Source organism: Cyprinus carpio, chromosome A3 (genome assembly GCF_018340385.1).
Source record: "Cyprinus carpio isolate SPL01 chromosome A3, ASM1834038v1, whole genome shotgun sequence".
In the NCBI taxonomy this organism is placed as follows: Eukaryota; Metazoa; Chordata; class Actinopteri; order Cypriniformes; family Cyprinidae; genus Cyprinus; species Cyprinus carpio.
The window spans coordinates 7,778,602-7,804,736 of NC_056574.1; the positions used below are offsets into that span (position 1 = coordinate 7,778,602).

A 26,135-nucleotide genomic window follows, 5' to 3' on the forward strand; every position below is an offset into this window, starting at 1 on the left:
CTGAAACAGCCACAATTCAGCTACAAGTCTGCCCAGACCTAGATCATCGTGCAACTATACAGTTGGTATGCAGAGGTTTTCTTGCATGTCATTTGTATGATTATTATTATTATTATTTCAAAATAAAACAGTCTCCAACAGCTCGAGGGAGATGATGAACTTTCAGATCAGAACAATAAGGCTGTCCTAGACTTGGCTCTGTCATGGGACCTCCCAGGTGTCACAAACAACAATAGACATTGGCTGTTCAACCGAATGATGCAAGTCCTGTTTTCTTGAGCGTATAACTTGATTTACACCTTTACAAAACCTATTTTGCACATGCTAATTTATTTTACGCTTGCAATGTCACATACACACTCCCAAATATTACCCTGCGCATGCAGACCTTTATGACGTCATTTTACCTTCATAATTGACCCCATTTTGCAGCCCGTTGATGAATTACAGTTTAAGTCACTTCCGTATTGCTTCTTTAGAGAGAGCGGGAGGTTGCATTGTATAAACCAGGCTTAAGAAGGTTGTTTTCTGTGGCCACGAAAATATCCTTTCTTAGAGTTTATATGAACTTACACTGAATGTTCGCTGGACGAACAGATTAGTTGATGGCAATTTAATCTTGCTACAGTTACCACTGGCAGCTGATATAAATAATTGTAATTAATCATAATTAATTGTAATAATTTATATACGTTTCCCCTTTGAGCTAATTTACTACAGTAGCATGTTTCCTAAATATCTGCAGACATATTATAGTATTTGTATGCTTTAGTACAAAAACTTACATACAACTTACATAAAGATTATTTTATATGGCAGTGGAACTTAACAACGAACTTAACAAAAAATAGACTATGCTATACAAATAAAAAAAAATATCTTGACCGAGATGGAGTATGTAGAAACCATAGTTTATTACTCCTACACTTTTCACAATTTGAACATGTTTAAACTTTATAACTTTATAAATAATTCACCCATTAACCTCAAACAGATTTCAGCCATTCAAAAATATCAACAGCTCCTAAACAAACTATTAATTTGATTAAAAAAAGTAAAATAGGTAACTTTAAAACATATTAAGAATATCATTATCAAGTTCAAATGTGGTACTACAAAGTTAACTTTCATTCTGTATTTAGCTTGCTGTGAGGCATCTATATATAGCTGAAGTGTGATGTTGATGCATCCAGCTCATGTAAACCAGTTTAGCTCATCAGATGATAATACAACATGTCTGGTGTGTTTGTGGTTTCACAACAAGCACAAATTGTCAGTCTATCTGGGTATTAGTGGCCTTATTTAAAAAAAAAAATATCTAAAAACTAAATAAATATAAAAGTTGTAAGTTGTGCACTGAATGTACACTGAGAAAACACAATGACATTTTTTTTTATAAAAAAAAGACTACAACAAGCCCATTTAACCAAATACTGTTTATTGAACATTTTTAGCCAGCACTGGTGAACATTAGCATGCTACTACTACTACTAATAATAAAATAATTATATTGTATGGAATGAAAGTGTGTTCATGTTTTACACTTAAGTAAACAGAATAAACATTTTTTAAATATTGGATATTGCCAATATGTATTATGTTGCATTGCCATAAAAGATTATTGATTATAGCAAACCACTTCAGTAATGTGATGCAAGGTTTTGTAAATGAAAAATTGTATATATATATATATATATATATATATATATATATATATATATATATATATATATATACTATATCTATATATATATATATATATATAAAACCACTCTGAGGCCACTAAAATTAGTTAATAACAAAGAAACATTGAACTACACTTCAAAGAAAACAATGTTTATATTGAATTTTGTGGAACTGATGTACATTCAAACCACTTAGTTCAGCAAAGGGCAAAACATAAATTTTTTGGTCTTGGGTGGTTTCTTGAATAGAGCACAGTTCAGGTCACTTTTTATTCCAGTGCTGTTCAACTCAAACACAGTCTGACACCTGAGATTGACATTAAATGTCTCGTATGGAGGAATCAGCACCTCTCCTTCATACGGAACCCTAGAATATTTTGATATATCAGCACCTTCACAAGTGTAGATTTCAAAACAAGACACATTTCCAAAACTGTATGCCCTGCCAGCAGAAACAGAGGATGATGTAAATGAGCCAAAACGAATGCTTGTAAAAGCACGCCCATTAAATGTAACATTTGTACCACGATAAGTTTTATAGCATTTATTTTGTTGTTTCTTCAGAATCTGTATCTCATCTGTTAAAAGAAAGTAAAGTGAATACCATTTGTATGTCATGACTGTGTAGTGTGTTTTGCCATTACGAGTGTATCTCTTCTCCAAGCGCTAAACCTAACATTCAAAAGAAAAAAACATAAAAACTTGAACATCTATGAATTAACCAACTCAAGTTCACAGAGATAACAGTTAAAGGGTTAGTTCGCCCGAGAATTAAAATTAGTCAATCTCCTACTCACCCTCGAAGCATCCTAGGTGTATGTGACTTTCCTCTTTCAGAACAATCCAATCGAAGTTATAAAAACTGTCCTTGCTCTTCAAGCGGGTGTTTGTTGTCAACAGTTCAAAAGACGTGAAATAAAGTGCGTGCTCTGTAATAAAACATCCCTCACATGGCTCCGGGGGGTGAATAAAGGCCCCCTGTACCGAATCCACGTGTTTTTGTAAGATAAATACTTGGTCTTTACCAGATTCGCCATTTCTTTTGTACAGCCGTCATAATTGTCATCAACTGAATTCAGTGCTATATCCAGTGGAAATATCTGTCCGTCAACAGCTGCTCTGTGATCCTGCAGCAACAGGAATCATAATGATCAATCATCAGTATTCATGTCTGTAATATTCATACTAGAAGACAAGCTTACCTGTCCTAGAGCAGCTAAAATGAGAAGAAGAGCTTCAATGATCAGCAGCATCTTGATTCAGTCAAATCCCTCAGATTCTCTAGATCTAGTGAAGAGCAGATGCTGAAAGACAAGAAACACAATTGTCTCACAAATACTAAATCTGTGGTTTGAAATATAATCGAAATAAATATTTACTTAGATTTGTACAATTAAAATGTTCACAAATCTCTTTAACACGTTTAAATTGATTAATTCAACTTTTTTTTCTGACAAATGGCAGAACCTTTGATGTTCACTCGTATATTGATCTTTTATTCTAAAGCTAAACTTACCTGAAAATTCTGTTGTCTCTCTTTGTCAGATTCTGCGTTGTCTTTTCAGTGTTTTTCAGCAGCTCAGGAGCAACGTCAACATGAGAAGATCAGAAGTTCATCGCCAGACGACAATGACTCGTCAGTCTTCAAACTAAGAGATGAGAAAGGTGCCCTTTTATATTAATGAACATATATGTTAATAGCATGATTATGATGCATCTAAGTCATCTAAATGGTTTCATCTGATTATCACTTGTGAAAATCTGGTCTGTATGTGTGGTTTCATACTGGACAAACTCTTGAGTTCATGTCTAAGTTGAATGTCAGATTTTTATCAACATCTGTTACATACCTGCCCCATTTAAATTTAAATAGTCTTGGCAAGAAGGAGATTTAATTGCTATACAGGTGTGCACTAACTAGAATCCACTAAAACCCTCTGCCTTTTGCACTTTTCAGATTTGTGGTATCTCAAAGCTAATTTTCACATTCAGAAACATATTTCACTGTGAGATCAGTATAGAGCTCAATTAGTCTTGTTGCATTAAGCCCATCTGATAATGCAACACTTGTGAGGGCCTGTGATTTCATGTAGGACAAATTCTCAGTTCCTCAAGTTAAGTTATAAGGGCATCATGTATGTATATTTCAAATGCTTATACTCTGGGAAAAAAAAAATAAATCCCTTAAGAAAAGATTTCCCCACATAATTAAAGTTCACACAAGAACTAAGTGAAGTGAAGTGACGTGATGTGAGCAAGTATGGTGATCCATACTCGGAATTTGTGCTCTGCATTTAACCCATCCAAGTGCACACACACACACCGTGAACACAAACCCACAGCAGTTGGGGGTTCAGTTCTTGCTCAAGGGTCTCACTTCAGTCGTGGTATTGAGGGTAGAAGAGAGCACAGGTTATTCACTCCCCCCACCGACAATTCCTGCTCAGCCTGAGACTCAAACCCACAACCTTGAGGTTACAAGTCTGACCCTCTTACCATGACTGCCTAAGAAGACTAAGTACATTTATCTCATAATTTCTAAATTATTTACTACTGAGAAAAATCTTTTTCATTTTTCTGCTAGCTAGAAACATTATTTCTGACTGAGTGTAATGAGATAAACACTTAAGAAGAGACTCATCATTGCATCATCAGTTTTAGCAGCTATTACTCATTTAAAGTGTTTATGAATCCATTCACAACAAAACCACAAACGACACTCTTCTGCACAACGAATACCACAAAAAAACGCCAACATCACAGAAGCTCTTCTCAATCTCCAACATGACTAAGATGAAACATATAAAGTAAAATTAATATTAAAACACTTAATTAAAAAGCTAAAACTTTTTTTGTGTTGATTAAATGTAATTGTTGCAAGCAGCATTACACTCAGAAAGTCATTTAGTAGTTAGTATGCTATTACTGGCAGTTAGATAAAAAGCACTAAAAATGTTCAGTGATGCAATACAAAAATATTTAAGTATAAAATAAAAAAATGACATATAAAATCACTCGGAGGCCACTGAAAATAACTTTACTTAATTATGTAAACAATTATGCAAAAAAATAGTGTTTTCTGACAAAAAAATTATTAATCTAAGCCAACAGTCCCATGATCCGGTCACTGAACCTCCGTTAATTCACCACCAGAGGTTATCATCCACAACACAGACTCTCACACTACACAGTACACCCTGGACTACATTTCCCATGCTCCATTGCACCAATCACAGTTACTTGGTAACAATCACACATGCAACTGAAACCAATCACACACACACACAGCACAATCAATCAGACACGCTTTATAAGCATTGGACTTCCTTTCACACACTGCCGAGTATTGTTCTGCACATATCCCTCCCCTAGCGATACGTAAGCCTTACCGTGTTAGTTTCTAGTTTTCATAGTTTAGTCTTTTTCTTGCCTTGCCGTGTTTGGACCCTTTTGCTCTGGATACTGGATTACCCCTCTTGCTTAGCCCTCTGGATATTGTTCGCTCCTCGAAGACCCACGCTTGCCCTAGGATTATTCTTTGTCTTACCCTCTATATACCTGTTTGCCAGTGTTTGACCCATGCCTGTTACGACCATGTCTCTGTGTAATAAAAGCTTGCACATGGATCCGCATGTCTCACGACTCGTTAGCCCTGTTACAAAGAGGAACACATGTTGGAATTTGTGAATTTACAGTATATCTTAGATTCAACACACTATGTCCAGTACTTTCATTGTCAGTCTTAGTATGTTGTTATGGTCTTAGGTGGTTTCTTGAATAGAGCACAGTTCAGGTCACTTCTCTTACCAGAGCTTTTCAAAGTGAACATAGTTTCACACCAGAGATCCTTCTGACCTCTTTTCTTGACAGCAGTGACTTTAAGTCACATGTGTAGATTACAAAACAAGACACATTTCCAAAAAAAATTGTTCCGCTGCGATTAATAGACGAGGATGTAAATTAGCCAAAATGTTTGTTCTGAACATTGTTTAAATTTAACATTTGTTCCACGATAAGTAAACATGCATCCTCTAAGTTTGATATCTATCTATCTATATATCTATCTATCTATCTCAAACTTAGCTCAAACTCAAACTCACATACTCACAAACAAATGGCACCGGTTTGGAGAGATTCGGACACGATAGGGTGGAGAGTGACGTCACTGCCCAGAATTGTTTTTGTTATTTCTAAGGAGGAGAAATATATTTGACGTTCATTTCAACAGCACAAATCGAGCACAAACGAATGACACCAGTTTTGTGCGATTTAGACGAACTGGGGTGGAGAGTGATGTCACAGCCTCCGAAAATATTTGGGTTATATTTATGGAAGGAAAATAGATACAGTGTTTGTTTTAACGGCACAAACAGGCACAAATCGAGCACAAACAAACTGTGCTGGTTTGGAGCGATTTGGGCAACATGGGGTGGAGAGTGATGTCACACGGTCAAAAAAAGAATGTTTAATATCTCAAACACCAAACCAGCACAAACGTTCATTTTTGCGGCACAAATCAGCACAAACGTAGCACAGACGAATGGCATAGGGGTGCCAACTTCACGTAAGTCAACAGCGGCTGTACTTCCTGAGGAGGCTGAGGAAGTTTGGCATGTCACCTAAGTTCTTTGAGAATTTTTACAGCTGTGTAGTTGAGAGCCTCTTGACCAGCTGCATCATTGTGTGGTATGGCAGCACTACTGTTAGGGACCGCAAACGTCTGCAGTGAGTGGTGAAGACTGCTGAGAAGATCATCAGGACTCCACTGCTCTCTGCAGGCCATTTACCACCGCAGAGTCCACAGAAAAGCTGCATCCATCATTAAAGACCCCACCCACCCCCAACACAGACTGCTCACACTCTTACCCTCAGGACGGAGGTATAGGAGTGTAAATTGCAGGACTTCCAGATTAAGGAATTCCTTCCCCTCAGTTATTAGACTCTTAAACAGTTAGCTAGCTAGTGGACTTATCTATCTCAGACAACAATTGGTTCAATTGCTTCATCTCATTTGAACATTTGTAATGTTATTGCTGTTATTACTACCATTGTATATTTGTTAATAGTACATATGTAGCCTCATCTCAATTTGCACATCCGTTACTGTTATTGCTGTTACTGTTATCACTATTGTTTTTTGCACACAAGTTAATACTGTGCATTTGCATATATAGATATCATATACATAGTCTACATTTCTATTTTTTCACATTCTATATTCATACTCTATCCTTGCATATATATATATATATATATATATATAATATATATATATATATATATATATATATATATATATATATATAGTCTACGATATACATAGTCTATACTCCTAGTTTCATAGTCTACATTCCTACTACTGCAGCACAGTTTTTATTATAATGTTTCTTACATTGTGTGTATAGTTTGTATATTGTACAGTTTGTGTATGTGTGTGTATAGTTTTGCACTGTCTTGTCATTCATTGTTGACAGCAAAGTAAGAATTTCATTGATCAGGGAAACTTGTTTTCCTCACTGGGTATATGACAATAAACACTTTGAATTTAATTGAATTTAAATATCGCATCCATTCAGTGCAGGAAGCCACTTGGAAAGTTTAGCTCTGAGGAAGCCGGCTGCATCGGATCCTTCCACCCCCCCTGGTAGTCCCATATGTCAGTACATTTTTTCGTACGTTATTTTTCTTAATGTTATTCTCTTTGTCATTAGTTTTTTTAGTTGGTTTTTCTGGTTCGTGACTGTCCTCCTATCCTCACGTGCAGCTGCTTGAATGGAATCGACCCAGTCACAGGTCTGTTTCGCCACGATGGCTAACTCTTCAACTTCTGCTTTTAGCTCTTTTACAGAATTGTTGGTCGCTTGTCCATATGTAGGTCACGCAATACCGGGGTCAGTACAGAGTCTATCGCATGTCTTACTGTCGAGGCCACAACCGAATCCTAAGTACTTTGCTGCTCTTTAAGTGCTAGCTTGATACTATTAACAATGGCGCCGTTGATATCTTCTTTAGTGATGGTGAAATCTTTGAACTTTTTCTGTATTGGCGATTGCTCAATCACTCTTTTCCAATTGTCCTTGACCGTTGAAGTACTCATGATGGAATAGAAAGAGAGTGGTTCGAAATTCACTATCAGGATCGTAGAATATTTGACAGAGTGAGCAAAGCGAAGGACCGTGTGTGAACCGCTGTTAAAGGGTCACATGAACTCGCCTGACCAGTAACTTTAACCTCATATTACCCGAGTCAAATTAGTCAAATTCTGTGTTATTTTTAGTGGTCGACCGATATTGTTTTTTTTTTTTTTTTTTGACAGCCGATGCCGATATCTTGGAAAGACTGGGGGCCAGTAAGCGATATTAAGCCTATATATATATATATATATATATATATATATATATATATATATATATATATATATATATATATAGTTTATAGTTTTTGTTTTTTTTCATTTTAATTAATATTTAAGAAATTTGAAATCATTTGACAATGGATTAAAAAATACATGTGTGAAATAAACATACTTATACTTTAGATGACAAAGTATTTTTCACAAATAAATATTTAATACAAATATAATTAAAAAGGAAGTAAACACTGTAACCAACAAGGCACTTAGTATTCTAAGAAGTTTGTGCGCATTGGGAATCATATTTTTTTCAAATAAAGCCAGGGTAACACTCATTTTACATTAGGGATATGCCGGTATCCAATTTTTATGTTGCGGTTAATTGCTAATGCTTTTATCACAGTATACGGTATTACCACGGTATTGCAATTTTGTTTCAAAAAAGTGGTCATAATACAGTATAACAGGTTTAATAACTTGTTTCTTATAACAAAAATAACTGAACATTTAAATACAATAAAGCAATAGAGAAAAATAAAGTTAAATGTTTTACACAGATTAATGTGCAAAATAATTCTAAAGACCAATAGGTATCACTATACAGTAAGACCTCATTAGTTAAACTTAGTTAATGCAGTAACATTCACAATGAGCAATAGCTACTTTTGCTACAGAAGTTATTAATCTTTGTTAAGAAATACATGTCTTAGTTCATGTTAGTTCATTAAATAACAGTTGCAACTTTCGATTTTAACAACATGTTATTAAAAATTGGAATACCTATGATTAATGAATGTTCAGAAGAATATTTCATTGGCAGTTTGTTAACTAATGAAGCCCTAATGTAAAGTGTGAACGAACAATAAAGAATCAAAACACTTTCAAACACTATCTAGGGCATGTTGTAGTACAGCAGGGTTTCTACAGACATGAACCAGTTAAATTTAAGACTTTTTATGACCTTTTTAATACCACCTTATATGAAATTTAAGACCTAAACCTGTAATTGGAAATACACATTTTATTGCATTCATGTATGTAATGTTAATGTGTTTAAATTAAAAAGAAAACAAAATATCATTGCTGTAATAAATTTTATTACTACGATACACAGTAAACTTTTAATGTCAGCAGACAATATTCCATACAAAATATCCCTGCAAAACAACTGCATTACTGAGATTTTTGGTGGAGTAAACAATTTATTCTGAAGCAATATTTTCATCAGTGTTCTGTTCTATCAGCTTTTACATACTTAAATCTGCATATTTTTTATTTACCTTTACAAAAGCCTATGTTTAACCTTTTTAGATGTATGCATCATATTTCATGTCAAATTATTACAATTTATCAATAAATTCAATATACACTATAGGGCTGCTACAAGGCAGATTAAATAATTTAAACTGCAAATAACAATAATTACAACTGCAATAAATAATGTTATTAGATTAATGTTTTAAATGCATGAATATACAAATAAGAAAGGTTGAGGGGAAAAATGCATACTTTCCAACATACTTCTCAACTAAACTACCAGTAAGTGCAGGCGGTAAGTCACTTAATGAGTGAGTCACTGAATCATTTATTCAACGAATTGAGTGTGTTATCACGCTGGTATCTTAAGGACTTTTGTGGACAGCTGACTCCTAAAGTTTTTGATATTCTTCATATTCTGTGTGGTGGTCAAATAGAAATTAATCTTTTATAATAAGTTTAAATAGATTTTTACCATTTATGGGCATTTTACCTTTATAAAGCAATTTATTCTATAACTGTGCATTATCTTTTGAGTCAAAATCTTACATTTAATCAATGAATTAGAATAATAAGACATTTGGGCTGTTATTAAGCAAATGAAATCAGTATCAACAAAATTCCTCTTTAAAATCCAGACATAAGCTGCACCTGAAGTGGCATTTAGAAGTATTTACATACTGTTTAATGCAAAACATGTATGCATTTAACCTGCAGTTACAAATGCTTAAATAATCTGATATATTAAACATAAAACGTTGAATACTGATATTTGAAATAATAAAAAAAAAAGAAAAGATACTTTAAATGTGAAATTAAAACCGCCAGCAGGTGGCAGAAAGTCACTGTTAATAAGTGAGTCATTGCGATTGAACCGAATCATTTAAAAGGGTGATTCATTCAGGAACAAAATGGCAATGCTGTAATGTTTCTCAAAGACGCAAAACAGCGCTGTGGATTTGTTTGGAATTATTTTGTTGGCGAAATATTGCATAAACAGGCGATATGGTGTCTAAAACGTAAGTCTCTTAATAAAACCTCTAGTTTATTGAACTGTTGTAAAAATAAAAATAAAAATAAATATTACATTTGTATATGGTAATCATGAAAGAGTGCACTGTAAATGCGCAAGCGCACTAGACTTAACGTAATGCGTGCTTTGAATGTTTTTTTGCGTTGTCAGAATATTGAGCAAAATAGCTCACGTTTGCTGGTATTACTTATTCATACTTATTATATGGTATTCATGTTATGAATAAACTAAACAATTTGAATTTTTACCTCAGTTTGTTTCTCCTGATTTTATGTGTTGGCCGTCACGCTCATTTGTTTTGAAGTCTCTCACAAAGAGACAAACAGACAAACAGAGTGAGCCTCAGCGCGAACTTGTATTCTGTATTCTGCTAACATACTGCAATTCTCTGATGACGCAGTAACTTACCGCGGGGAAGAAAAAAATATTTGGTCTGTCCAATGATTGTAAACAGTCATTAGGTCCATCAGACTTAATATATTAGCGGTAATGTGACCAAAAATATTTAAGAGCCATCGAATCAGAATTTAAGACATTTTAAGACTTTTAAAGGCCTTTTATTAGGAAAACATTATTTAAGACATTTTAAGACTTTTTAAGGACCCGCGGACACCCTGTACAGATTAAAATGTAAAAAAAAGTTTGAAAATAAATAGCCTATTAAGTCTAAATATTTAAGTATTTGGCACTGTGATGAACACAATAGCAAATCCACAATAGCTAAATGGCTATTTAAATACGTTTTAAAAAGTAGTGCAGCTGCTTTATTTATGGGGTTTCCAGGGTATAGGCTGCATTTTCGGCAGTTTAGCGCCATCTGCTGTCAGAGAGTGAATGTGCTTTTATTCAGCACGTCTCTCACGTGTTCCCCCATGTGCTCCTCATGCGTGCTTGTTTACATCAGAGCGCACGCTCTTTCAAGCAGCATACAGCAGTGTTGTGCATTTAGACCAGCTGATGGGAAAAGTATTCTTAAAATGCATCCCAAATTCTGAATAATTTGTTATATATAATTATTCACTGTATTTAGAAGTGCCCACGATAACAATATCGTGCATATTAATCACCGTGATATATCGCATTACCGAATACCGGCACATGTCTATTTTACATACAGCACACATGAACATTACAGTGGGCATATGCATGAAGTTTGCAAGGTTTTTGAAATTAAATGTTCATTAGCCATTCAAAGTTTTGTTTAACTTATATAAATGCGTATATGCTTAATGCTGACGGCAAACAAGGAATTATTATAATGTTTGCTTTTCTATTACTAATGATATAAAAACAATCGTTTTAATACTTGTATACATAAATTCCTTTGTTTTACCGTTCTCTGATTATTAGACAGATTTCTATCCATATTAGACAGAACTGTTAAAGGGGTCATATGATGCGATTTCATTTTTTCCTTTCTCTTTGGAGGGTTACAAGCTCTTGGTGCATAAAGAAGATCTGTAAAGTCGCAAAGACTAAAGCCTCAAATCCAAAGAGATATTCTTTATAAAAGTTGAGACTCGTCCACGCCCCCCTGAAACGGCTCGTTCTAACACGTCCCTACATCTCTACATCACTAAGTGGGAAGATTTGCATAGCGCCGCCCAGATGTTCACGCAAACAATGAAGGCATACGTTTTGTTCTCGTTGTAGTATTGTTTTTGCCGTTGCCAAAAGAGGACGATATCCGCTTTGTCATGCCTAGAGCTGATCCGTGCTGGTCGATGAAGAAATACATCAACTTTGCACTGTGAATTGCCGGATCGGCTTTCACCGTGGATGAAGTGGAGTGCAGCCCGGGGTCGTCACATGTGATTGCCACAAGCTCCTTCGTAGAATCCGCGGCCGCGTCGTTCTCAAGCCCGCCCCCACCTCTGCTCATTCTAGGCCGTGTCTCACTCTAGGCCTTCGGCCTTCGCTCTCTCAAGGCCGCGGTGTGTGACGCTGTTTCGTTGAGAAAGCAAAACTACTTTGTTTGGCCTTCCAAAATAGGACATGACTAGAAATCATGTTCACATGTATAATGGGTTTTATGTTCATGTCTCGTCGCTCTGGCAGGACATGACATAACATTGGGGCGTAACATTTCCATCACCCGCTTGAGGTATTCGGCCAATCACAACGCACTGGATAGCTGGCCAATCAGAGAACACCTTGCTTAGCAGACCGATGAGCCTTGTAAAAATCGACACGTTTCAGAAGGCGGCGCATAGAGGAGAAACAATAATGTACAGTATGTGGAAAATGTTTTTTTTTTTTTTAACCTTAAACTGCATAAACACATTCATTACACCAAATACACAAAATAATGTTATTTTTACCAGCATCATATCACCCCTTTAAGAGGGAGAATGTGAGCACTGTGAATTCAGGTGCAGCCAGTCCGGTGTGCCGTCAAAATAAAAGTCCTGCTCCGAACACATCGGCCCAGCAGAAAAACTTATCTGCTGATGCCGATGTTTGCAAAAAGCCAAATATCTGCGGATATTTGGAAAAAGCCAAATATTGGCCGATATATCGGCCTTGGCAGTATATCGGTCGACCACTAGTTATTTTTGTTGTTTTCGGGAACAATCATGAGAGAAGAACAGAAAAGTCAGTTGCTCACAGCCAGACAACAATGACCCTTTAGAGGTGAAGAGGTTGAAGTTGCTTTTTATATTTCTAAGAATGTGTGTCTGTGCATGTGTTTTCTGAGGTATAGCAGCTGAAGTGTGATCTTGATGCATTTGGCTCAACTGAGCTCATCATAACGTAGCAAGGTCTGTGTGAGGTTTCACACTGGACAAACTGAAAGGCTAAAAAAAGCTTTAGGTTTTTAAAGTTTTAGTGTTTACTCAGGCACCACCCCACGACACATGACTTGGGTGGGCTTTTGTTTTTTGTTTTTTTTGGGGGGGGATTGTTTGGGGGGCGTTAATATTTTTCAAGTGAACGCTCGAAATGCATTATTTAGGTACAACAATTAACACTTTAATACATTACTAACATTACCTATATATAATTACATTATTGTAAACTGAGAGGGAATTCATTACACTTGCAGATCCTTGAGAAGAGATTTTTCGTTCAAAAGCCTCCAACACTGCCAGCTTAGCAGCAGATGCAGCCAGTTCAGCCTCCAAATCGAGCTGCTCCCTTTTCCTCCTCAACTGCTGCTTCTGCTCCTCAAGAGCATGACTATCCTTTAAAGCTGCAACGCGAGCAACAAGTGCAGCTCTGTCTGCTTCTGCTTTTATCCTTGCAGAGGATGTAGTGCTGATTGTACTACTGCTCATGATGCTTTTATTTGAACGCTTACTTTCAACATTGGACACACTGTCATTTGGATTAAGACCATCATCAATAAGATCACATTCTCTTACAAACACATTACCTTCATTACACAAAACCCACTATTTTGCATCAGCAATGCACTCATCATTAAACATTATTTTTGCCTTAAACCGTACTGTTTCATGTTCTTCCTTTTCATCAGGTGGCAATAAACCCAATAAAGACTCATGCATGCTTTTTGCATTATCACATACCTCAGTGAGATCTTCAAGAGCACTTTGAACTTGTAATTTGTCACCCTTTTGAACAGAACCTTGCAAGAATTTTCTTATATTATTTGCCTTATTCAATTTGGCTTCTCTGCAAGCTTGCAACTTATCCAATTTATCAGCTAATGCTTTAAATGAAAGTTTAACAACACGTTTTTCAGTTTGTACTTCCACATTGCTAACCACACTATTTGATTTACTAACAGCTGACACACCAGACCCCACAGTTTTATCCGATGTTGCGTCGCGTGTCTCCGTATATTTTTAATAGTTCGTAACAACAAACATTCAGCATCAAAGTATATTATCCGGCAGCGTTGGCGAACAGACATTTTAATTCATTAAATTATGTGTGCACACAACTGAATGTCCATAAACAGTGTAGCGCTACACATAACGTTACCTCAGTGCGTCGCGCGCCATTAGATGATCCGATGTTAATGTGTTCTTCAGCCGGCTTTAGAAACTTATAAATCGAGCGTCGCGACGTCCTTTACACTGATGGCAAACCGCAGAAGTACTCTTTTGCACAGACGAAATCCAACGACTCCCGTTAACACCGCGTCCTCCTTCATCTTCGATGTATCCAGACGTGTCGAAGTTCCAAACAAAGTTCCACGAGCCAGGTTTTTGACTTGAATTTTAGGAGCTAAATCTGATACTTTAAACTACTGAGTTCTTTGATCCCGGAGAAATTAGGTTGACGCGCTTTCTTGCTTCGATGTAGGCTACGTTGTTTACTTCCTTCATTAGAAACGAGAAGACCTTTCTTCTGCTTGCATCACCATACACTATTTATTGGTTCCACAAACCACCAGCGTGCATAATGTCCAATTTAGTATCCAATACATACTTTAAAGGAAACTCTTACAAACGTCAACATCTTTCGCGCTGTATCGTTCAAAAACCTTTTACCCTTCCGGATCAAACACCTTACAGAAATCTCTGGAAGGTTCACAGCCTCACTCAATGGTCAAAATGAGAATAACATCACATTTTTACACATATTTTGGCTCCTACATGGAGATATGCAAACTTCATAATAAATTAATAGAAATTCTCATATTAAATTTCAAGTCGAGTCAAGTTCAAGTTGAGCTTTATTGTCATTTCGCTACATGTGTGGAAATGTCGTGCCTCACAGGACCATGGTGCTACATAAATACATACAACAATGAAGTAAAACAGTATAAACCTATACACAACTAACCTACTGACAGATTTTGACTATAAATATACTATGTATACTGTAAATGTTTACCTATACATAAGCTAAAAAATACAGACTATTCAAATGCTTCGCATAATACTATACCTATACACAACTAACCTACTGACAGATTTTGAATATGAATATACTATCATTTTTTACCAATACATAGACTGAAAAAGAAAAAAATATATAGACTATAGGAATGCTTTGCATAATACTGTACATGTGCAAAGAGAAACATTGTAAGTCAAGCAGCTGGCTAGGGAACAGTGCAAGATGATTTGTAGTGTATGAGCATGTAAACGCACATATTACTGAGACTTTTGTGGGATTATGTACATGTAGGCCAGTAGTTGGCAACAGAGTTTACTAAGAGCCCTTAGTGATGTACAGAGGATGAATGACTTTGATATTAAAAGGTTCAAATGAATCTCAGAGAATGGCCAGTACATGGTGCTGTACCACAGCTGCCAGTGCATCACCAAAATCCCTGTTTAACTGTGCATGTTATTTTTTCTGCAATTTATCAGTATCTGAATGTTACCTGGACTTTCCAGCATTCTTAGCTGTCTGTCTAGTCTTTTTCATAGCCTGTTGTAATACAAAATAATAATAATAATAATAATAATAATTTTTGAATGAATTTCAGACAATGAGCAGTAGGTGGTGCTGTTTCTACAGAACATCAAAGAGTTACAATGACCAGGCTTCACCTGTCCACACATTCATTGAACAGCTGATTATATCCCAAATCTGTTAACAACTTTAGACTGTTATTGTCTGAAGCTGTTATTAATATTATTTGACAAATTTCATAACTTTTACATTATGGTTCTATAAAGTCTGGCCAAATAAAGTTTCAGGAGTGACAACCACATTACAATAAGGCAGTGAATTCCCTAATTTATGTGTGTGTGTTTTGGTGCTGTAGAGCGCTTCTGGTGCTGTGTCCTTTTATTCTCAGCGTCTTTGAGCTTGTTGTTTGTGCATGGGTTTGTGCAAAATGACCTGGTTTACTGACTTGTTAAATTGGGAAGTTGCAGGTCGCAATATTTTGGTCATATTTTAAATATCAAGTATTTGGATATATTTGTGACGAGCGGGGCGGGGCCGAGAGCCGTGGGAACGGAGCGAGGCCGGTGGAGTGATTGGGAAATGAGCGACACCTGCTCCACTCACCGGTCTCGAGTCCCACGGAGGAGATCGGGAGGATACAAAAGAGGAGCGATGACAGTGAAGGACGAGAGAGGACCAGGCCTGGGCTTCTATTTTGTGGTTTGGTTTTTGTTTGTGCGCGGCAGTCGACCGTGAGGGGCTGTCGCGCTATTTTATGTTTATTTTGGTTATTAAAGGTTTATTTGAATGTTCGCCGGTTCCCGCCTCCTTTCTTCCCGTAATTATGGAGTTTTATAGTGTTACACTGGTGCCGAAACCCAGGAGGAAGGAGGGACGCGCTGCCGAAGATCCCTTGCCGCTGGGGTGAATCCGCGGTGCCATGGAGCAAGGCGTAGCAGTCTGGCGCCGTGGACGCTCGAGGCGGTGGGCTTGGAGTGGGTTGCCGTGGACGGACGAACTCGCTGCCGGCCGCCCGTGATGTGGAGGGGCGGCTGCCGTCCGTGAGGGAGCGGAGGAGTCGGTGCCGTTCGCCAGGGGGCCGGAGCCTGCTGCCATCCCGTGTAACGAGGAGGAGCAGGGAACGGGGGACTCCTGCCGGCTGCCCAAAACCGGAGGAGCCGTCGCCGTCCACCGGGCGGCGGAGGAGTGTCGTGCCGTCCACCGAGGGCCGTCCAGTGCCACCGCCAGGCACCGTGGAGGAGTTCACACAGCTGGTGGAGGGCCGAGCGGCAGCATGTCTGGGAACCGGAATTGTTTTTGTTTTTTTTCCCCTCTCTCCCCTCTCTCGTCTCTGTCGCTCCTCTTCCTTCCCTCTCCTTTTCTCTCGCCTCGTCTGTCTGTCCGACCCCCAGGTCCCTGCAGCCACCGTGAGCGGTCCCCCCCCGGAGGGAAGGGGAAGGGGGGGAGGGGGGAGTAGAGCGCAGTCTCGTGGGTACCCCCCGGCCTGCGAGGGGCGATGGGGGTATGTGACGAGTGGGGCGGGGCCGAGAGCCGTGGGAACGGAGCGAGGCCGGTGGAGTGATTGGGAAATGAGCGACACCTGCTCCACTCACCGGTCTCGAGTCCCACGGAGGAGATCGGAAGGATATAAAAGAGGAGCGACGACAGTGAAGGACGAGAGAGGACCAGGCCTGGGTTTTATTTTGTGGTTTGCTTTTATTTGTGCGCGGCAGTCGCCCGTGTGGGGCTGTCGCGCTGTTTTATGTTTATTTTGGTTATTAAAGATTTATTTGACTGTTCCCGCCTCCTTCTTCCCGTTATTATGGAGTTTTTATTGTTACAATATTTATCATGAACTTGATCTTGTTTGCATTTTTTATTTATTTTTTTCTAGCAAGATCTGGCAACACTAATGAGTAAAGACTCACCTACTATTTCCTGTACCAGATATGCGTCTGGACTCAAAAAGAGTGAATCTTCTCATCTCATCTGAGAATGCAGCACTTGTGAAAGTCTGACCTGTGTGGTTTCAAGTAGAAAAAACTGTTGAATTCTTGTCTGACTAATCTGATTAGGACTCATAAATCCTTACGTTTTTATCAAATGCATACTTAACAGATGTTCAGTGAACTTGATTAAATTGAGATGAGCTTTTCTAAAGTTCATGTAAGAAGACTTGAATAATAAAATGGTTAACACTTTACAATACGGTTACATCAGTTAATGTATTAACTAACAACAATGAACAGTACATTTATTACAGTATTTCTTAATATTTCTTAATGTTAGTTAATGAGATTACAGTTGCTCATTGTTAGTTCATGTTAACTCACAGTGCATTGACTAATGTCAACAAGCACAACTTTTGATTTTAATAATGCATTAGTAAATGTTGAAATTAATATGAACTAAGATTAATAAATGCTGTAGAAGTATTGTTCATTCTTAGTTCATGTTAACTAAAGTAGTTAACTAGTGCTAACTAATGAACCTTATTGTAAAGTGTTACCATGAAATGTTTTGTTGAGCAAACCAAACTAATTGGAATTTCTCATATTACTACTTAAATAAATTCTTTTCATGTAACAGAAGACTCATCATTGCTTTTGTAAAGCAACATGGTGTGAGTAAAGCTGCCCACAACACCAAAACCACAAGCTGCACTCTTCCGCACAATGAAAACCACAAAAATTCCAACATGAAATAAACTCTTCTCATTTAACATTAAGTTGAAAAATATTAAGTCATTTATATATATACAGTCGTGGCCAAAAGTTTTGAGAATTACATAAATATTAGTTTTCAAAAAGTTTGCTGCTAAACTGCTTTTAGATCTTTGTTTCAGTTGTTTCTGTGATGTACTGAAATATAATTACAAGCACTTCATACGTTTCAAAGGCTTTTATCGACAATTACATGACATTTATGCAAAGAGTCAGTATTTGCAGTGTTGGCCCTTCTTTTTCAGGACCTCTGCAATTCGACTGGGCATGCTCTCAATCAAATTCTGGGCCAAATCCTGACTGATAGCAACCCATTCTTTCATAATAACTTCTTGGAGTTTGTCAGAATTAGTGGGTTTTTGTTTGTCCACCCGCCTCTTGAGGATTGACCACAAGTTCTCAATGGGATTAAGATCTGGGGAGTTTCCAGGCCACGGACCCAAAATTTCAACATTCTGGTCCCTGAGCCACTTAGTTATCACTTTTGCCTTATGGCACGGTCCTCCATCGTGCTGGAAAATGCATTGTTCTTCACCAAACTGTTGTTGGGTTGTTGGAAGAAGTTGCTGTTGGAGGGTGTTTTGGTACCATTCTTTATTCATGGCTGTGTTTTTGGGCAGAATTGTGAGTGAGCCCACTCCCTTGGATGAGAAGCAACCCCACACATGAATGGTGTCAGGATGCTTTACTGTTGGCATGACACAGGACTGATGGTAGCGCTCACCTTTTTCTACTCCAGACAAGCCTTTTTCCAGATGCCCCAAACAATCGGAAAGGGGCTTCATCGGGGAATATGACTTTGCCCCAGTCCTCAGCAGTCCATTCACTATACTTTCTGCAGAAGATCAATCTGTCCCTGATGTTTTTTTTGGAGAGAAGTGGCTTCTTTGCTGCCCTTCTTGACACCAGGCCATCTTCCAAAAGTCTTCGCCTCACTGTGCGTGCAGATGCGCCCACACCTGCCTGCTGCCATTCCTGAGCAAGCTCTGCACTGGTGGCACTCCGATCCCGCAGCTAAATCCTCTTTAGGAGACGATCCTGGCGCTTGCTGGACTTTCTTGGACGCCCTGAAGCCTTCTTTACAAGAATTGAACCTCTTTCCTTGAAGTTCTTGATGAACCTATAAATTGTTGATTTAGGTGCAATCTTAGTAGCCACAATATCCTTGCCTGTGAAGCCATTTTTATGCACCGCATTGATGGCTGCATGCGTTTCTTTGCAGGTCACCATGGTTAACAATGGAAGAACAATGATTTCAAGCATCACCCTCCTTTTTAACATGTCAAGTCTGCCATTCTAACCCAAGCAGCCTGACATAATGATCTCCAGCCTTGTGCTCGTCAACATTCTCACCTGAGTTAACAAGATGATTACTGAAATGATCTCAGCAGGTCCTTTAATGACAGCAATGAAATGCAGTGGAAAGGTTTTTTTGGGATTAAGTTCATTTTCATGGCAAAGAAGGACTATGCAATTCATCTGATCACTCTTCATAACATTCTGGAGTATATGCAAATTGCTATTATAAAAACTTAAGCAGCAACTTTTCCAATTTCCAATATTTATGTAATTCTCAAAACTTTTGGCCACGACTGTATATGTATAGTGTATTAAAATTCTGTTTAAGTTTACTGAAGCAAATTAAATTAATCAATAAGCAAAAATATTATATATTGTTTTGATAATATATGTTTTTGCTGCAAGCTGTATTGGTGTCTATGATATTGCTGGCAGTCATCTAGATAATTACCAAGCACTAAAATTGTTCACCAAAAAATGTGTAGGTATAAATAAAGAAATGGTTTAGACATAAAACAGGCCACTGAATTGAGTTACTTAAAAAATAACTTTATTTCTTTATGCTGAAATCAGTAAACAAAGTGTATTTTCTGATAAAGGTTTATTGACATTAACTGGGAGAAAAACATTCTTTATATATGGAACTGATGTACATGATTTTATCATGTGAATTCAAGCATTTTGTTCAGCGCACAACATATTTTTTCATTATGGTCTTGGGTGGTTTCTTGAATAGAGCACAGTTCAGGTTACTTCTTGTCCCAGTGCTTTTCAGCATGAACACAGTGTCACACCAGGCACCTTTCTGCCCTTTCTTCTTGACATCGGTGACTATAAACTTCTCGTATGGAGGAATCAGCACCTCTTTCTCATGAGGAAGCTTAGAGTATTTTGACACATCAGCACCTTTACAAGTGTAGATTTCAAAACAAGACACATTTCCAAAACCCTGTGCTTTTTTAAGATCAAGAGAGGATGAAGCAAATGAGCCGAAACGAACCTCTTTGTTCAGAACACGCTCATTAAATTTAGCTTTGGTACCACGATAAGTTGAATAACATTTTTTTTCTTGTCTCTTCAGAATCTGTATCGCTTCTGTTAACAGAAAGTGAAGTGAATACCATTTGTATCTCATTTGTTTGTACTTTGTTTTACCGGAACGAGTGTCAGGATTAAAAAGCTTAAACACATTACTATCACTGTACACATAAATAGCGATTAAATTATTCTTTGTCAGTTTATTATTTTGGGTCTTGACAAAGTCTTCCGCTTTTTTCCAAGCAATTTTAAAATCAGGTGACTTATTGAGTTCCTTCTCTAGATATTGTGTCTTCACCAGATTTGCCATTTTCTCTCTACAGCCATCATATTGATCATCAACTGAATTCAGTGCCATATCCAGTGGAAATATCTTTTTAACATCAGCAGCAGCTGTCCTGTGATCCTGCAGCAACCAGAATCATAATGATCAATCATCAGTATTCATGTCTGTAATATTCACACTAGAACACAAACTTACCTGTCCTAGAGCAGCTAAAATGAGAAGAAGAGCTTCAATGATCAGCAGCATCTTGATTCAGTCGAATCTCTCAGATTCTCTAGTAGATCTAGTGAAGAGAAGATGCTGGAAGGCAAGAAAATCTTGGTTCGTTTTTTAAACTAATGCATTTCAATTGGAGGCATCTTTCGTGCATCAGCACGATATTTTCTGATTAATAATCATATTTTTTTTTTTCACACAAGAAGATAAACTTTCCGTTCCCATCTAAGATGAGTAATAGGCTCAAGTATAAAATCTTAGATATATTTCACATGCATATACACTTAATTAAATGAAAGCTTTTCTAAAAAAATAAAGTTTGATATCTAAATTTTTTTTTCTTCTCAAAAAACAGAAGAAACAGATTTTTTTCCACAGGACAACAGAAGCAAAAACTCACTGAAACTTGAAAAAAAATCGGAGCTTAACTTACTGTAACAAAACTGAGCAACATACTGTATTGCTGGTGACAAAAACACATATTAAAACCTTTTTAGCTGTAAAATGCGCAATGGTCCTTTTTTTACTTTTTTATTGATTTTTATTTTTTTCATAGGCCTAGATTTTTTTTTTTTTTTTTTATTACAGAATTCAATATCAAGTCCTTGACACATAACTGTAACACATTTTCACATTAAGAAACAATTTAGTTTAAATAAAAAGAACAACACAAAATAAATAAATAAATAAATAATTTATTTATTAGAGATAGGCCTACAGATTTTTTTTTTTTTTTTTTTTTTTTTTAAGTTAAAAGTTTTTATTAAGGTTATTGTAAAGGCTGCTTAAAAATGCTGTCGCTGTCAGATTCTGTGATATGAATGTCCGCGTTGGATTGTGGCTAATGGGCTTAGAATGAGACCCGCTCGGCCCGTGTTCTGGCTTACTGTAATATTTCACCGGTAATAAAACCGAAATAATATAATTAAAATAAAGAAATGAATGAATACAATGATAACATCTAAATAAATGTTGATAGATGTAGCGTTATAGTTTAAAAAATATTAATAAACAGCAAATCAACACAGCTTCAAAATAATAACCGAAACATTTCTAAATAATAATAATATATAATTAATATACAGCGCCGCCCCTCCCACCACGCGCATCACGCGCCGTGCGTCAACCCATTCTCACTCCCAAAGCGTCAAAAACTGAAGCGTGGTCAAGCGCCTCTAGCGTCACTGACATGAGATGTTTATCGCTTTGAAATCACGTTCAAGAAGTCTCATTCAGCACACATCGCGATACTTGCCATCAGTTTACAAGAGCCGCAGGTTGGGTGAGTTATACAGTCTATGGTGAGTAGTAGTAAATATGCTCTTTTAATGCCTGTTATAAAGTGTATTCTGTCTTCTTTATTAATCAGATGAGCGCCATATTTTTACTCTCTGTATTACATCGGTCATCCGAGGCTGTCTTTGAGTTTCATTGTGTTTAACTAAATGAACACAGCTGCTAACTGGGGTGATTAAACTCTTATCTGTCACGTGACGTGCTATAGACCTGGGATCCGTTTTATAATCATTTCAGGTTCAAAGATGTAAGTTGTATTTGTAGTAAAATCATGGTAACCATGACACCTACAATAGTAGGTAAAACCCAGTAAACAAGACATTTACCATGTGTTTTTTTATTTTTTTTTTTACCACAGTAACTGTAGTTTTACTATGGTATAGTAATAGCACAATAATCACCAAAATGACTGTGGTTATACCACTGTAATGGTAGTGTTTTAATGTGCTTTTATATGACATATTTCACAGTAATCACATTTACTGTACCATGCTTGTAATACCCTTTTAATGTAAAAAAAAAAAAAAAAAAAAAAATAACATTTTTCCCATCTTGCAGTTCAATTCATATTAGTTTATATCTTAAATATTTTGCCCACAGATCACTATTAACATTCTGTATATAATTCTGTTTAATTTCTTTCCCCTTGTATTTATTTTTTAGCTGAAAAGACATAAAGGAAGCAGTCACCCCAGTGGTGTTTGTGGAGAGGTATTCCTTCAGAAATGGAGAAGACAGAAAGCTGCAGAGGCAGGTTGGTCTGTGATAGTTTGTCCCTTTTATCAAACATTCCTGCTGTTATCATTTGCACAGCATTTGTTGTTTCTTAAACTGTTGTACGGTCCAAATACCCACACTTGCCGTCTTTGCACATTTCCTTTATTTGGCCCAAGTGAGCATGAAGATCACAATGTGTGTCGATCTTAACATGACAAAGTTCCTTTCAACTTTGCATTTTAAAATAAACTTCTAAATGTCTTTTCAATAGTCCCTATTAAAGATGACAATTTAATTTGTGGTGCTTCTAATTAAGTGATAAAAAGCAGTTGCAAATGATGTAAAAAATTAATATACTTTTCTGTGCACCAAGAAAACGTTTAACACTTTGTTTTACTACTAAATTATTCTCAATTTCTAATTATTATTATTAATATTTCACAAACATTGGAAAGGTTTGCGTGACCTCCTGTGAGATCTCTGCAAAAAGTCTCACGATTAATTTCAAAACATGATGCATGATGGGATACACTAAGCGTTGTATAGCGCTCTGGAGCAGTATTGGAGAGGTTTAGTGTGAGTTAAGGACGCTGCGCTTTGGCATTATTAAGACCGGGGACAGTCTCATAGTCATGTACACATGCTCTCAAGTGACTAAGACCTCAAGTGTGGGTATCTGGAAATGGGAAAAGTCTTTAAAATGATCCCTAAATACAGTCGCACATCAAAGTCTTAATAATTCAGTAATTCAATTTAACACTTGTATGATATTGTACAAGCCCCTGGACAATCTCATCTGACACTATCACAACATTGGAAAATCAGTTGCCCCACACAGTCAGAAAGTTTATATTGTTCATTGGCTTCTCATTAAATTACTTCAAATAAGCCCCATCAGTTCATGTTCCCACTATACGTGATCTCCATGAGTAGATATTGCTATTAATGACTTGCTTTTAATAATGGATGCATTTAACATTTAATTATAGAGCATCTTTGCAGAGGATGCTTTCATGGTCTAAAAAAAACACAGTAATGTTGCATGTAATGAAATAATATTTCTTTTTTTCTTTCTGTCTTACAGGATTGTTTGCACATAACACTGTAGATCTCCGTCATGCACAAGGACTCACCTATTTAACTCTTTATCCCCCCCGCCACACACACACAGAAATGGTTCCTGGATCAGTGACTTAAGACTTTGCAGTGATTTGATTTCTGCAGAAGATGTAACTTTGTTTTAATTAAGCTTATAATGAATACATTGTGACCTTCCAGCAACCCATATACTGTACTGTATACAGAACCAGTGATGACAACAATAGTTAAAAATAGTATTTATCGTGTTGATAAAGCATTGTGTTCTCTTTTTCAAGCTTCATACAGTAAACTTTACTTCTGGTGCTTTTATCATAAAAAAGCATCAGTTCTCATCAGGAGTTTTAGTAAAGGACATATTCATGCACAGCAATCCCCTAGTTCCAGTCATGAAGTGAATGATGTTATTGTTAAAGTTATATTTCTGCATTTTTATGTAGCAGGTGTTTGTTTTCCTGAACACTTTATCTTTCTTCCATTGTTCGAACAATCAGTGTTTATTTGATGCTGTGCTGATTGAGTTTTATAGATGATATTGCACACTTGACATGCATGTCTTCATGATGTTATTTTGTGAGTTTGAAACATTTACATTGTGTTGTATCACTTTTTGGTCAATATAATTTTTTTTTTAAGAAAATGTATATTTTTCCGGTGTTCTCTGAAAGACATATACCATATTTATAATGTTTTGTTTTTTAATAAAAGTATTTGCATACTGAAAATTGTTAATGTTTACAACATAACTGCCTTTTTATTCTTCATAGTTTTATTCTTCAAAAACGAGCTTGGTGACAGTGCAGTAATATGTGCACTTTGTCTTTAAATGAGTTTAACATATCAATAAATACTGGAAAATTCTTACAAAATTATGTATGTTCATTATACTTTATTTCAGTTTTTATTCCTAGAGATCAATTGGTAAAGCAAGGCAAATCACAGAAACAAATGGGAATAATTTAATAACTTAATAATTTCACTCTTTACTTTTTATTAGTAAATGCTCTTTCTTTGGTCAGGAAAAAAAATTATCTTTTAAATTGAATTAAATGAATCTATTGGTTAGATAAGATACATCTGTGACTGCAGTTCACATCACATGTGTAGTTGTACATACACATGAGCACATCAATATTGCCAAATTTTTGTCAAGCTGAATAACAATAATTTCTGTATTTGCATTATTGTTGGAAGAAGGTGTAGACGTTAATAAAACACTATCTAATAGGTGGTAAATTTAATTTATTGTTAACCAATCTATCCCTTTAGCCGAAAAACGGAAGACAGCGCTCATGAATGACCATAAATGGTTAAGGAAGTGTGATGACGCTGCTCAGCTTTGATGTCATTGGCTGTGAATGTCCCTTGTCACCGCAGGAATGTCTGTAGTTGGACTATCTTTTAAACCATATTAAACAGCGCATCATGTTACAAAAGTATGTTTTGCTGCTATTATCACATTAGTAAATATATTAAGTCAACATTGATTGTTTCTATGTTGAGAAAAATCACCTTTTTACCGAGATCCTAACACTAACCCTAAGAATAACTTCAATGAACTACAAAAACAGCGCCTAGTTTTCCCTTTCCATAGATAGAACGACGGAGGCTTATGGGAAATGTAGTTTAAAACGTTTTATTAACGAAATGAAATAAATAATATATTTAATGGTAAACTGGACATATAAATATATTCACTGTGTAAACCACTATGATATATTTGAGAGGCATGATTAAATTTAGTATTTTAGAGTGAGGAATATTTAAAATGCCTTTATGCCACCTTTGCATTTATTTCTGAAAACTGTGCCCAACATTATTT

The 26,135-nt window shown here is 36.6% G+C and overlaps 2 protein-coding genes and 1 long non-coding RNA gene across 3 annotated transcripts; 1 reads left to right on the forward strand and 2 right to left on the reverse strand.

Moving 5' to 3' along the window:
• Positions 1-1,820: 1,820 nt before the first annotated feature.
• Positions 1,821-14,775, reverse strand: LOC109077339 (NAD(P)(+)--arginine ADP-ribosyltransferase 2-like). Its single transcript, XM_042715690.1, has 5 exons — positions 14,276-14,775; positions 3,202-3,334; positions 2,888-2,989; positions 2,615-2,812; positions 1,821-2,351 (listed from the first exon to the last, which is right to left on the reverse strand). Exons 3-5 carry the CDS (start codon positions 2,936-2,938, stop codon positions 1,878-1,880), a joined length of 723 nt encoding a protein of 240 aa, XP_042571624.1. The 5' UTR covers positions 2,939-2,989; positions 3,202-3,334; positions 14,276-14,775; the 3' UTR covers positions 1,821-1,877.
• A 5,430-nt stretch (positions 14,776-20,205) lies between these two features.
• Positions 20,206-21,289, reverse strand: LOC109077336 (NAD(P)(+)--arginine ADP-ribosyltransferase 2-like). The gene is made up of 2 exons (XM_042714760.1): positions 21,182-21,289; positions 20,206-21,106 (listed from the first exon to the last, which is right to left on the reverse strand). The coding sequence occupies exons 1-2, from the start codon at positions 21,230-21,232 to the stop codon at positions 20,348-20,350; spliced, it is 810 nt and encodes a 269-aa protein (XP_042570694.1). The 5' UTR covers positions 21,233-21,289; the 3' UTR covers positions 20,206-20,347.
• Positions 21,290-21,984: 695 nt separating this feature from the next.
• Positions 21,985-25,129, forward strand: LOC109077341. Its single transcript, XR_006153789.1, has 3 exons — positions 21,985-22,503; positions 23,162-23,252; positions 24,300-25,129. It is a non-coding gene; the product is annotated as an uncharacterized LOC109077341 (long non-coding RNA).
• The last annotated feature ends 1,006 nt before the right edge of the window (positions 25,130-26,135 follow it).

Coding starts and splice junctions, on each gene's coding strand:
- LOC109077339 (XM_042715690.1), bottom strand. CDS start 2,938: ATGCTGCTGATCATTGAAGCTCTTCTTCTCATTTTAGCTGCTCTAGGA. Junction 2,813..2,887: donor TTTTAGCTGCTCTAGGACAG/GTAAGCTTGTCT, acceptor CTGTTGCTGCAG/GATCACAGAGCAGCTGTTGA. Junction 2,352..2,614: donor TGAGGGATGTTTTATTACAG/AGCACGCACTTT, acceptor TGTTAGGTTTAG/CGCTTGGAGAAGAGATACAC.
- LOC109077336 (XM_042714760.1), bottom strand. CDS start 21,232: ATGCTGCTGATCATTGAAGCTCTTCTTCTCATTTTAGCTGCTCTAGGA. Junction 21,107..21,181: donor TTTTAGCTGCTCTAGGACAG/GTAAGTTTGTGT, acceptor TGGTTGCTGCAG/GATCACAGGACAGCTGCTGC.